The 14,712-nt window shown below is 44.2% G+C and overlaps 1 protein-coding gene across 1 annotated transcript in view; it reads left to right on the top strand.

Annotated features, from left to right (window-relative positions):
- The first annotated feature begins 1,330 nt into the window (after window positions 1–1,330).
- The window catches only part of LOC149463487 (ectonucleoside triphosphate diphosphohydrolase 8-like), a 63,805-nt gene continuing 50,423 nt past the window's right edge, over window positions 1,331–14,712 (top strand). The window contains exons 1-2 of the mRNA XM_089675028.1: window positions 1,331–1,420; window positions 11,001–11,133. Of these exons, the coding sequence (XP_089531154.1) occupies window positions 11,005–11,133 (129 nt within the window). The 5' untranslated portion in view covers window positions 1,331–1,420; window positions 11,001–11,004. The remainder of the gene's footprint in view (window positions 1,421–11,000; window positions 11,134–14,712) is intronic.

The following is a 14,712-nucleotide window of genomic DNA, read 5'->3' on the forward strand; positions in this document are numbered from 1 at the left end:
TTAACAGTTAACAATATGTGAACGCAGGGGCGGACTTACAACTCATGGGACCCCCGGGCAATAGTGGATCATGGGGCCCCTGTGTCCTTGCCCAAACTCAAAAAAGCCTATGAAAAAGGTACCAGGGGCATCTCATGGGGCCCCCTACTGACCCCGGGCCCTCGGGCAGTGCCCGATTTTCCAAACGGTCAGTCCTCCCCTGGGCCTGCATTAGTTTACATATGTGGCTAAATTGCCACACCTCTGAAAAGTGTACCATGTTTTGATCGCATTTCAGAGCATTTGACACAGTTTCCAAATGGTCATTCCACCCCTGTGTGAACGATTACTTTGTAAAGCAACCCCTTCAGCTTAGAAAAGAAAAGAAATGAAAGGCAAAATGTGTGTGCAATTTATTCTTACAAGTCCTCTGTCCTCAGCTGCCTGAGGGCTTATAGGTCGGGGTGGAGACTGCAGGGGGGGGGGCTGGGTTATGTCAACAGAGGCAGAGAGTGAAAGCAATACAATGATCTTCCAAGTGAATGGCTGTGTAGGGAGGTGTGTCAGCACAAATCTTAGCCACTGGAGGACAGACAGGCAGTGCTCCCAGCACAGCCAGAACAATGACCACTCTGGGATTGATGGGCTCTCGTGCCTAGCGAGGTCAGTTTGAGATGGGCAAGCTGGGGACACAAGCATGATCACCAGGTATTTCACACAAAGGAAGCAATGCAGAGAAAACAAGATACTTTTTAACGCAAGTACATGGTAAGGCACATCAGAAATATGAAATGTTGGGGTAACAAACACTGTACCTTGCCATAGTGTCTTTAGCAGAACAGTGGCAAAAAATACTGTAGATAGAAAAGTGCCAACTGGGCATGTCCATGCCGCATTGACTTGTGGCTGCCAAATCCCACTGCCACTTCTGCGGAAACCCAAAAAGTGAGAGTAAAGCACCTGGATAGATCCATGGATAGGAGAGGTGTGTGCTACACTGCAGTTGCCATTCTTCTTCTCATCTATCTATCTATCTATCTATCTATCTATCTATTCAGTCGTATCCGACCCTCAGCGATTGCATGGACCGTCGCTCGTAAGCAACTTTTTCTTCTTCTCATACAAGCAGTTTATTTCATTTTACTCCAGGCTGCACATACATTGACATCCTAACAAGATAACTGTGAGCACAGTGGAATGTGGTGCTGAGATTAAAGATGTCTGATTGTGTCGAGAATTTAGTTTAGTTTTACAGTTGAGTGCCAATGGCGAGGTCTGGCGTACTGCCACCTTCAGGTGATTGGACACCTGTAGAGGAGGAGGGGCTGTGAACTCTTCATTGTGCATACAGTGACATCGCACACAATGCACCTTGACCTGTGAGGAAGAGAGACTGGCAGAGAAAACCTCTCTGGGTTGTGACTGATACTAACAAGGAAGGGTAAGATTGTTTGTCAGTCACTGTGTTGTCTCCCAGACAGGCTGATTTAAAGGATCAGTCCACCAAAATGTGATATTCCAACTTAAGGTGGATGGCTGCAGGCTAAATCGCCCACAAATCATACAGGAACCTCATTAGGGAGCACTGTGCTTTGGAATGTGCACGTCCACCAAGCTTTTTGTGGCTCTTACAGATGGGTATATCTTTCCCTATTTAGCTTTAGTTTACATTACGGAGAATCCAGCTCGGGTAGTTGGACAGTACTACAGCTGGGACATCTAAAGCCCTGTACACACGATGAGAATATTGAACGAATGATCCTCAGGTTTTTGTTTTTTGTATGCAAGTCTCATATCAAACGTGAAAAGGTTACAAAAATTCTTGTACGACAGAAAGAAAATTCGGAAGTGATGTAATGTATTTGTATTGTACTTTCAGACGAAAACTGTGCTGATTAAATGAAAATCGTACGATCTGGTATCATATGAGAAAAATCTTTGTGCTTGTCCCTTCAAATAATTTCAGACGAAAGCTGTGTACTAACAAACAATCAGATTACAATCACTTTGAAAGCAGTATTTTTTGTACAATTTTCTGATCGTGTGTACTAGGTTTAAGGACCTAATTTCGTGGGGTTACCACGTAATAAATGCCAATAATTCTTTAAGCCAACAAATGTCACCTATAACTGGACTATCGGAATTAGTGGACCGAACAATAAATAAGGTAAAGTTTATAATTTGTATAATTGGCAAACTGGGAAAATGTACGGCAATCAAATAATTTTCTTTTTTTGTTTAGTCATTGCAGAGCTGTAAAGATCAATTTTGAATGGTCAGTCTGTTTCAGCGCTATGAGAATGGTGTCAGACCATTCTCAAAGCAACAAATGTACTTGGTTGTAAATAATTATATGAAAACATTAGAGATCAGGGCTTGATGTAGTCTGCCCAATGTGGGGGTGCAGTAAAAAATGTCAGCGTTGGGCAGAGGATAGGACTTCTGCAGGGCAGTGTACAAGGGGTCAGCAGGGCAAAGGATAGGGTCAGCATTATGTAAAGCAGTGTACAGAGGCCATTCGTTTGTAGGGGAGGGTACAGGAGACAACAGAGCTGAAGACAGGGGTCACTGCTGGCAGGGCAGAGGACAGGGGTCACTGATGGCAGGGCAGATGACAGGGAGTCACTGCTGGCTGGGAGGACGACAGGGGGTCACTGCTGGCAGGGCGGACGACAGGGGTCACTGCTGGCAGGGCGGATGACAGGGGTCACTGCTGGCAGGGCGGATGACAGGGGTCACTGCTGGCAGGGCGGATGACAGGGGTCACTGCTGGCAGGGCAGACGACAGGGGTCACTGTTGGCAGGGCAGAGGACAGGGGTCACTGCTAGCTGGGAGGACGACAGGCAGTCACTGCTGGCAGGGCGGACAACAGGGGTCACTGCTGGCAGGGCAGAGGACAGGGGTCACTGCTGGCAGGGAGGACAACAAGAGCTCACTGCTGGCAGGGCGGATGACAGGGGTCACTGCTGGTAGGGCAGACGACAGGGGTCACTGCTGGCAGGGCAGAGGACAGGGGTCACTGCTAGCTGGGAGGACGACAAGCAGTCACTGCTGGCACGGCGGACAACAGGGGTCACTGCTGGCAGGGCAGAGGACAGGGGTCACTGCTGGCAGGGAGGACAACAGGAGCTCACTGCTGGCATGGCGGGTGACAGGGGTCACTGCTGGCAGGGCAGACGACAGGGGTCACTGATGGCAGGGCAGAGGACAGGGGTCACTGCTAGCTGGGAGGACAACAGGCAGTCACTGCTGGCAGGGCGGACAACAGGGGTCACTGCTGGCAGGGCAGAAGACAGGGGTCACTGCTGGCAGGGAGGACAACAGGAGCTCACTGCTGGCAGGGCGGATGACAGGGGTCACTGCTGGCAGGGTGGACGACAGGGGTCACTGCTAGCAGGGCAGAGGACAGGGGTCACTGCTGGCAGGGCAGATGACAGGGGTCACTGCTGGCAGGGCAGACGACAGAGGTCACTGCTGGCAAGACAGAGGACAGGGGTCACTGCTGGCAGGGCAGACAACAGGTCACTGCTGGCAGGGAAGATGACAGGGGTCACTGCTGGCAAGGCAGAGAATAGGGGTCACTGCTGGCAGAGCACTCAGTAGAACTCCTCCCATCCCTGCACTGCACACAGCATGGGCACAAGCAGCAGGGCTCCTCCTACGAGGGGGGGAGGGGGAGCAGAGTGGTACAGGCAGCCTTCCCCACCCTGCTGACCAGATCATTAAATTTAGCTGGGCAGTACATTTACTTGTACCTTTTACAAAGCTGAAAGGAGAGGGCAGCTGGCTCCAGTATGGTTCAGCCGGCAGGCAGAGTGTTCAGAGTGGAGGGGGGTGGTTAGCTCTGGGGAAGGGGGGGAAACAACTAAAATTCGGGGGGGGGGGTCAAAGCCCACCCCAGCACCCCCCTAGATCTAGCCATGTTAGAGATGAACAGTCAGGGCTCGTTCACACCAGCAGCTGCATTGCAGTGCAGTGGCTTGTGTGCGGTGGGGTCGAGATCAACGCAGTGATGATGCACTAAGCTTGGCGCATTACCCCCTGTCAACTTTTATTTAAAATAAAAAAAATGTGAGATGTCACACAGACTTCTCATAAAGTACAATTGTCGGCAGCACAGCAGTGGATTGCCTGGAACTGTGCACCATGCCCGCACACCACTGCAACACAGTGGTGTGAACTGGGCACATAGGAGATGAGGAATTTTTGCCTTGTCCATGTGGTGGGATTGCACTGGAATAGCCACTCAACTTGGTCCCACTGTATATGGTGTGAATCCACCTCAACTCTTATTTCCTAGTAATTCTTCAGGTTCTATGCAAGTTTAAATGTAAGTACTAGGTTTAGGTAGGTGCTACACTTAAAGCTGAATGCCAAGACTCAACTTGGGTATGAAACACAGCAATTCGTGCGGTTCTGTATTTATAATTAAAAAAATGAAACGTGTAAAACACAAACTGTATTTCATCCTCTTGTGATCCCCTGTACTTCAGCACTCAAACTGGGAAGAAAAGGGTCAGGGCTGGGAGCCAATGAGATGTGATGTATGAATGTTTGTTGTCCAGGAACATGCTGGCAAAAAGCAGGGGGGTGACCATATCAGATTCTTGCTGCTTCCTCACTGTCCAGTTACAGAATAGGGACAAGGAAGCGACCATGTTGCGTTAAATGCAATGTAAAAAAAGTCAGGTTGGTAACCTGTCTGTACAGTCTGAGAGGGCTGTGTACATCTTGGGTTATGGATGAACAGAAATACAAGTCCTTTGGCAGGTAAAACTGCTCCCATACATGTATTATTTTAGAAGAAAGATTCAAAATGGGCATAAAACTAAATGGAATGTTTTATAGACAATCTTGACTCAGTAGATGAATATACACTATATTGTCAAAAGTATTGGGACAACCCTCCAAATCATTGGATTCAGGTGTTCCAATCACCTCCATGGCCACAGATGTATAAAATCAAGCACCTAGACATGCAGACTGCTTCTACAAACATTTGTGAAAGAATGGGTCGCTCTCAGGAGCTCAGTGAATTCAAGCATGGTACCATGACAGGTTGCCACCTGTGCAATAAATCCATCCGTGAAATTTCCTGCTACTATATATTCCACAGTCAACTGTTAGTGGTATAATAACAAAGTGGAAGCAACTGGGAACAACAGCAGCCACAAAGCAGTAGGCCACGTAAAATGAAAGAGCGGGGTCAGCGCATGCTGAAGAGCACAGTGCGCAGAGGTCGCCAACTGTTTGCACAGTCAATAACTAAAGACCTCCAAACTTCATGTGGCCTTCAGATTAGTACAACCACAGTGGGTAGAGAGCTTCATGGAATGGGTTTCCATGGCTGAGCAACTGCAAAAAAGTCGTACATTACCAAGTGCAATGCAAATTGTTGGATGAAGCGGTGTAAAGAACGCTGCCACTGGACTCTAGAGCGTTGGAGATGTGTTCTCCGGAGTGATGAATCACAGTTTTCTATCTGGCAATCTGATGGACTTGTCTGGGTTTGGTGGTTGCCAGAAGAACGGTACTTGCCTGACTGCATTGTGCCAAGTGTAAAGTTTGGTGGAAGGGGGATTATTGTGTGGGGTTGTTTTTCAGGGGTTGGGCTTAGCCCCTTAGTTCCGGTGAAAGGAACTCTTAAGGCGTCGGCCTACCAAGGCAATTTGGACACTTTCATGCTCCCAACTTTGTGAGAACAGTTTGGGGATGGCCCCTTCCTGTTCCAATGTGACTGCGCACCAGTGCACAAAGCAAGGTCCATAAAGACATGGATGTACGAGTTTATGGTGGAGGAACTTGACTGGCCTGCACAGAGTCAGCATTGTATCATAAAGTTTCTTATTCAGGTTTAGTAGTATAGTGTATGAATAATAGCCATGGTTGTCAGACTTTTAGTAATTGGATATACAGTGGAGAAAGTAATTCTTTGATCCCCTGCAGAATTTGTAAGTTTGCCCACTTACAAAGAGAAGAAGAGTATAATTTTTATCATAGGTGTATTTTAAATGATAGAGACAGAATATCAACCAAAAATCCAGCCAAAACACATGATACAAATGTTATACATTGAGTTGCAGTTCAGTGAGTAAAATAAGTATTTGATCCCTGAGCAAAACATGACTTACTACTTAGTGGAGAAACCATTGTTGGCAAGTACAGAGGCACGTTTCTTGTAGTTAGTTACCAGGTTTGCACACATCTCAGGAGGGATTTTACTCCACTCTTCTTTACAGATCTTCTCTAAATCCTTAAGGTTTCTTGGCTGTCGCTTGGCAACTCAAAGTTTCAGCTCCCTCCATAAATTTTCTATAGTATTAAGGTCTGGAGACTGGACTGGAGACTCCATGACCTTAATGTGCTTCTTCCTGAGCCACTCCTTTGTTGCCTTGGTGGTATGTTTTGGGTCATTATCGTGCTGGAAGACCCATCCACAACCCATCATCAGTGTTCTGGCTGGGGGAAGAAGGTTCTCATCCAAGATTTTACAATACATGGCCCCATTCTTTGGCCCCCCAATGCGGCAAAGTCAGCCTGAACTTTAGTAGAGAAACAGCCTCAAAGAATAATGTTACCACCTTTGTGCTTGATTGTAGGGATGGTGTTCTTAGGGTCACAGTCAGCATTCTTCCTCCAAACACAGAAAGTTGAATTAATGCCAAAGAGCTCAATTTTGGTCTCATCTGACCACAGCACTTTCTCCCAATCTTTCTCTGAATCATTTAGATGTTCATTGGCAAACTTCAGATGGACCTGTACATGTGCTTTCTTGAAGTTGCGGACCTTGCGGGCACTGCAGCATTTCAATCCATGGCGGCGTATTGTGTTACCAATGGTTGTTTGGTTACTGTGGTCCAAACTACCTTGAGATCATTCACAAGCTCCTGCCGTGTAGTTCTGGGTTGATCCCTCACTTTTCTCAGGATCATTCTTACCCAATGAGACGAAATCTTGCATGGAGCTCCACTCCGACGGCAATTTGATGATTATTTTGTATTTCTTCCATTTGCGAACAATTGCTCCAAAAGTTGTCTCCTTCTCACCAAGCAACTTTCTGATGGTCTTGTAGCCCATTCTAGCCTTGTGCAGGTCTGCAATCTTGTCTATGATGTCCTTTGACAGCTCTTTGGTGTTGCCCATGGAGATGGTGTGGTTTGAATGGAAGAGAGAGATTCTGTGGACAGGTGTCTTTTGTATACATAACAGAGTTGTCCTTAGGAGCACCTTCTTAAATTGACAGGACTAATCTGTGCATCACGTGAGCACATAGCCAGTCTGTGGGAGCCAGAATTATTGTTAGTTGGTAGGGGATCAAATATTTTACTCACTGAACTGCAACTCAATTTATAACATTTGTATCATGTGTTTTTTATGGACTTTTGGTTGATATTCTGTTTCTATCATTTAAAATACACCTATGATAAAAAGTATAGACCCTTCATTTCTTTGTAAGTGAGCAATCTTACAAAATCTGCAGGGGATCAAAGAATTATTTTCCCCACTGCATGTAACATTAACGCTAAGATTAGATGTGGATTGCTTTTCAGAGGCATCTGAGGTGCAGTGAGTAGGCTTTACATTGCTGCACCACTGTGCTGTAAACGCATGCATTTATACACAGTTGCAGGGAGGTTGTGACATGGTCTCATTCACTTGAATGGGTCTCTACCCTTTGCGATAGGGAGTATAATCTTTGCCACTGGTGCACCAGCATACGTACATATTACCGCAAACCTCAGAGTGAGAATAATTCTAGGACCATAATTCATGGTTAAATCTCAAATAACCCGTGAAGGCTTTTACAGTGGTAACTATGCACAATTTTGGGTACCAAACTTTGTCACTGATTTACAAGTGTGCAGAATGTTTAATGCTTGACCTGTTAGGATTCAATTTACACTCACAAACTCATCTTTTAGATTTTAAAAAAACAATTGGATATTATATTGTTTGTTCTAAAATTTACCTTACTGCATTTTTTAATGGAAAATTTTCATTTGATTAACATGTGCTAATATAATGTGACATAAAAAAAAAATAGCAGCTACCACCACTGAATTCTCCAGGGCCTCTGCTTTCAAAAAATATATACAGTGCCTTGAAAAAGTATTCATACCCCTTGAAATTTTCCACATTTTGTCATGTTACAACCAAAAACGTAAATGTATTTTATTGGGATTTTATGTGATAGACCAACACAAAGTGGCACATAATTGTAAAGTGGAAGGAAAATGATAAATGGTTTTCAAAATTGTTTACAAATAAACATCTGAAAAGTGTGCCATGCATTTGTATTCAGTCCCCTTTACTCTGATACCTCTAACTCAAATCTAGTGGAACCAATTGCCTTCAAAAGTCACCCAATTAGTAAATAGAGTCCACCTGTGTGTTATTAAATCTCAGTATAAATGCAGATTTTCTGTGAAGCCCTCAGAGGTTTGTTAGCGAACATTAGTGAACAAACAGCATCATGAAGGCCAAGGAACACACCAGACAGGTCAGGGATAAATTTCTGGATAAGTTTAAAGCAGGGTTAGGTTATAAAAAAACATCCCAAGCTTTGAACATCTCACAGAGCACTGTTCAATGCATCATCCGAAAACAGAAAGAGTATGGCACAACTGCAAACCTACCAAGGCATGGCCGTCCACCTAAACTGAAAGGCCAGGCAAGGAGAGCATTAATCAGAGAAGCAGCCAAGAGGCCCATGGTAACTCTGGAGGAGCTGCAGAGATACATAGCTCAAGTGGGAGAATCTGCCCACAGGACAACTATTAGTCGTGCACTCCACAATTTTGGCCTTTATGGAAGAGTGGCAAGAAGAAAGCCATTGTTGAAAGAAAGCTATAAGAAGTCCCGTTTGCAGTTTGCCAGAAGCCATGTGGGGGACACAGAAAACATGTGGAAGAAGGTGCTCTGGTCAGATGAGACCAAAATTGAACTTTTTGGCCTAAAAGCAAACCGCTGTGTGGTGGAACTAACACTGCACATCACCCTGAACACGCCATCCCCACTGTGAAACATGGTGTTGGCAGCATCATGTTGTGGGGATGCCTTTCTTCAGTAGGGACAGGGAAGCTGGTCAGAGTTGGTGGGAAGATGGATGGAGCAAAATACAGGGCAATCTTAGAAGAAAACCTGTTAGAGTCTGCAAAGATTTGAGACTGGGGAGGAGGCTCACCTTCCAGCAGGAAAACGACCCTAAACATACTGCCAGAGCTACAATGGAATGGTTTAGATCAAAGCATATTCATGTGTTAGAATGGCCCAGTCAAAGTCCAGACCTAAATCCAAATGAGAATCTGTGGCAAGACTTGAAAATTGCTGTTTACAGACGCTCTCCATCTAATCTGACAGAGCTTGAGCTATTTTGCAAAGAAGAATGGGCAAAAATGTCCCTCTCTAGATGTGCAAAGCTGGATAGACATCCCCAAAAAGACTTGCAGCTGTAATTGCAGTGAAAGGTGATTCTACAAAGTATTGACTCAGGGGGGCTGAATACAAATGCACACCGCACTTTTCACAGATTTATTTGTAAAACATTTTGAAAACCATTTATCATTTTCCTTCCACTTCACAATTATGTGCCACTTTGTGTGGCCTATTACATAAAATCCCAATATTATTATTATTATATAGTATTTATATAGCGCCAAAAGGTTTGCTCAGCACTGTACAAAATAGTGGGGGACAGTACATGAGACAACACAGTAACAAAACAATATACGAGTGGTTTGAGGGCCCTGCTCTGTCGAGCTTACAATCTAGGATAAAATACATTTACGGGTTTGGTTGTAACATGACAAAATGTGGAAAATTTCAAGGGGTATGAATACTTTTTCAAGGCACTGTAATGTTAGTTAACTATGCATCAGGCCTAAATGTCTCTGGTAGCGAAGTAGTTAAGCTTGGCTTTACTATTCCATGTTCACATGTAAGTTAACACAGATATTTCCAACAATCTATTCATTGGCCAAAGGAGATGCTGATCTCAGTACCTGAAAATGTCATGTACAGCTGTGTGCAATTCACTATGTCAATAAAGGCAAGTCTTTTTTATTATTTTTCAATTGTACAATTACAAGTGGGTTTTGTTGCTCATTAGAAAGTCTGTGCTTCACCCTCTCCAAGTTTAACAGGCTGCCATCAGTTGGGCAGGGCGCTGCACCGATTCCACCTGCATTTATGCACCTGGGCTAACGCCCAGTGTGCATTGGACCTAATACATAGAGCATAATAAAATGAAAATTCCCCCAGGAAACAATTTCTTGAAATTCTTATCTCAACACTCACCATTTACAACTTTCAATGCTGCAGGTTGATGTTCTTACGACTGCTTTCCTGAACTTCCTGTCTTCACAGGAAAGGGTTAAGAGTTGGCAGTGCAGTCTGCTAACTTGGAGAAGGAAGAAGGGGGGGGGGCATCTTGCTAGGCTGTGGGGCTGTGTGTTGTTCTCAATGCACACAGTGTAGAGAGACACAACTCTGGTCCTCACATACAAGGATAGCTCCAAAGGGTGCCACAAGAGAAAGGAGCCACCCTGAGCCAGGAGACCAGAGGCACAGTGGTCATAAAAAAAGTGGAACTAAAATTCACTGTTACATAATGTGAGTAGGCAGGCTTTTTATTGCAGAAGAGACATGCAAAGACTCTTCTGCAATAATCTAAACCTACCTGCCTGCTCAGTGATCCCTGGACTGTAAACTGAGCTGCACATGCGCAGCTCAGCTTGAAGTGGCCAGCCCGATCCCTGTGTGCCAGAATGACTAGCTCCTGCGCATGCAATGAAGATGGCGAAAATCCGGCACACAGGAAAAGATGCTGGCGAGGGACTGTTAGAAAGGTGAGTATAAACCATTTAGCTCCGCTTTAAACAGAAGCATAGGCAAGGAATATAAGTGTTTAAAGAACTGATGGTTTAATATCACTAATTTGGAGTTAGCACCAATGTTACTTTTGGGAAAAGGCATTATTTTCCATTTGCTCGGCTTGTAACCTCATTTTTTCCTCTTCCAGGTCAATGCAGTGTAGAAACCGCAAGGGTCTGGCAGTAGCATGTCTTATTGTTATCTCTACCGTGTCTGGTGTAATCGCACTCATACTCAGCCTGGTGGAAATCCAAAACATGTATCAGCCGTCACCTGACAAGGTAAGAGAGGATTGGCCCCTATACATAGCAGCAGAAATAAAGAGGGCATAATGTGCAAAATTCATCAGCAAAACTGATACCAGTAGATATGAATCTAGTACAGCAAGGAGTTGTGACACAGTCAATCACTGAGTAAAGATGTAGTTGGCAAAAGGAGAAGAGGCATTCATTAATTAATGACTGGAGAAAGGTGGGTGGTACTTACAACACAGTAGTCTCCAATCAGTCTGTACTCCCTCAGGAGACCAATTGTGTGCAAATGCACAAGGAGCACTTGTCCGGACTGTCTGGCATTACTGATAGGTACTTGGACAAGGCCAACATCAGAGGGAAGCTCAGTCTGGGCTGGAATAGACCAAAAGAACTACTGCAAAGGTAAATAATGTTGAGCAGGAAGCCCTAAAATTGTTGACTAGTGGTGTGAATTGCTGGAAGGCTCTCCCTGTGAAACGAATCCTTACAAAATGTTTTTTGTAGTTTTGCATATACACCAGTTACCCATAGTGGTGTCCATGCCTCAACCTATCAGGGCTATTTTGGTGGCAAAAGGGGGACCCACTCAATATTAGGTGGGTAGTCATAAAGGTATGACTGATCAGTTTATTTTCTTTTATTTATGTATTATGGTCAGGAGTGAAAGCTTTTAAAAAAATATGTCCGGTCAGTAGAACTCTCAGCCACTTCACACATCTCCCAGGTTCTCTTTAGCTACTGATAAATTTTGTTTACAGAGCTCAATAGCCAAAGCTGAAATTTACACACAAGTCAATGAACCACAGCAGTGGCTCTGCCACCTTTCATTCCTTATCCTGCTCTACCTAAGGTTTCAGAGACAGTGTCTGCAAGGTGATACCTGGGGAGCTGATCTCCCAGCTACAGCTTTGGGCACTGGCTGGGTCTGATTTTAAAGGTTGGTGAGAGCAAGGCAATGTGAGTATGTAATAACCTCTTCTGCATCAAGTCTTTTGCTCAAATACACATGTATGCATATCAGCATATGCTAGATTAGAAAACTGTAAATGTTTATTTTTTTAAGATGGTTCCTATTTTTCTCTCCCAGAATATAGTTTTATTTTATAACAAACTAATAAGGCCATTACAGGTTAAGTAATCAATTTAACAGTTTCCCGAAATTGTTGCATTCAAAGCATGCTGTGAACTATAACTGTTACAACTGCTTTTACTTGCAAATTATCAAGCCATCAAATGGCTGGTTCCATGATTGATCACATGTGCAGCACTATGGCGCCTGCAGATGAGATAAAGGCTAAGATGGTAGCTCCCTTGGTTGTAAAGGATCGGAAGCTTTAGTTCTGCTGTAACAAGCCAAATAGTACTAAATCATTTCAAATAAAGTACCCCTTTCTTGCCATGAATAAAACAAAAAAAACATGTCCCCTAAAGCTTGGACAAATATCTCTTCTTACCAGGAGCATTGTGGGTGTTTCTTAGAGATAGTTCAGATTTCAGACAGATATTTCTGGCAGATGTCCTTCCGGAGAGCGAGACAGTTACTATAAACCCGGAAGAAGAGCCTGCATATATAATAAAAATGTCAAGTGCCATCAGGAGTAAATACAAACTAGGCAGTGTTCCTGTTCCTCCACATCACCGCCATTTTTTGAGCGACTAAAGACCATGATTGCTCAAATCTCTGCCTTCGCTCTGGCTCTGAGCAGAGAGCCGGAACTGTCAGTCTCTGGCTCTCTGCTCTGCCTCTGCCCCCCCTCACTGGAGCACTGGGCTATGGAGGGGGCAGTAGGCACTGGCTCAGGCTCTCTGCGGTTTGCTGAGAGGCTGAGCTAGGTGCTGGTCCAGAGTTCTGGGTGGATCCCAACCATATGGTCGGGATCTTTTCAGAGACTGGAATAGCTCTGTGACATAAGCTGACAGACAGGGGCGGACTGACCATTTGGAAACTCGGGCACTGCCCGAGGGCCCGGGGTCAGTAGGGGGCCCCATGAGATGCCCCTGGTACCTATTTCATAGGCTTTTTTGAGTTTGAGCAAGGACACAGGGGCCCCATGATCCCCTATTGCTCTGGGGCCCCATGAGTTGTCAGTCCACCCCTGCTGACAGAGGACTTTAGCCCACAGGTCATAGGAGTGCAGAACTAACTGCACTCCTGTTATCCATAGGAGAAGTATAGATAAAAGATCTGTGGCTATACTCCTCCTTTAAAGAAACCCTGTGGATAGAGGAATCTCTCTCACTGGGACATTGTATTCTGACAGCAGGATTCCTCCACATTCAGAATACACTGATCAGTGGCTGCAGCCTTTGACAAAGGTTTTCCAGCATTCCTGTTTGACAGAGGTTGATCCAACAAGGACAAGTCATGTATGGATTGGAATTTGGCTGATCCCTTCTGAAGTGGCCAAATTTCAGTCCATCTATGTCGAGCTTTACATGTTTTGGATACAGTGACATCTCCCTGCCATAATTCCTGACTCTGTTTTGACAGTCTTGGAGGTTTAGGTGTTCACGTTCATTTTGTGTGTTCCAGCACCTTTTGTTCTGTAACATACTTCCTGGTGCTTGGACATCCAAATATTTCTTTTAAAAAATGCAATAAAAAATGGTCAATAACATTCAGTGGATATCCTATGGACATGAGTAACATTGTAGCATTCTAGGTATCAAAATGAGAGTTTACAGAAAAATTAGACCTGTGTACAATGATACATTTTATACCATTATAAATTATTCTCAGCATTTATCATGCAAACTGATTACAACCTGGTTCACACTGGATCCAACTTTGAAATCATGCAACTTCACTTTACAATTCTGCATGAATATGTCACAGTATTCTATTTCCAAAAAGTTCTTTATTCTTATTAAAAGCTTTTCTTAAGCTCCAGTAAAGTGACTTTACCATAGCAGAGATGTCAGTTTGCCACAGGCAGGAGGAAAACGCTCAGTCTCCACTCTCTATCTGATCACTAAGCTTGAATATTGTTAATGGCAATACACCGTTAAAAGTTCTGCCAGTTAATCAGAACTGTACATAATTCACTTAGTGGGCAGCCCTGTCAGCCTCATCACGCCCAATATCTTCTATTGAAAAGAGACAAAAAAATAGAGTGGTTTGTAGATTACCCACTAGAGAGAGTCCTAATTGGCTCAGTGCAATTACTGTATCTCAATAGTTGAGATCAGCCAAACAGGGAGTGTGTTTTTTTGGATAACTCAGACTTACAATGTGAGAAGGAGCAGTAAAGTACATGCATTGAGTAACACTGCAACACAGTTTGTATGGATGTCCACATATCAATCTATGATTACACATGATACATAGAACAAGGTTAATTGATTAGCACACTTTAATAAAAATTATTTACATTGAGCGATTCTCGAACAAAATATATTGAACTAAAGAATGGACATTAAAAACTGAAATTTATTGGCTTATATTTTGCCTTTTTGGCCACCTTTCCCCTCAATCAACATTCTCATCCCCTTTTTTCTTTTTTTTAACCTTTCCATTCTTGTTATTTTAGACCATTCCTGCATTTGGATGACTGACTTGCTGCAGCTCACAGTGTGCAGTGAAATCAAGGCTATAGATTAGTCTGG

The sequence above is a fragment of the Staurois parvus genome, unplaced genomic scaffold (assembly GCF_062004578.1).
Source record: "Staurois parvus isolate SC_StPar_1 unplaced genomic scaffold, SC_StPar_1.0 ptg000154l, whole genome shotgun sequence".
Classification (NCBI taxonomy): Eukaryota; Metazoa; Chordata; class Amphibia; order Anura; family Ranidae; genus Staurois; species Staurois parvus.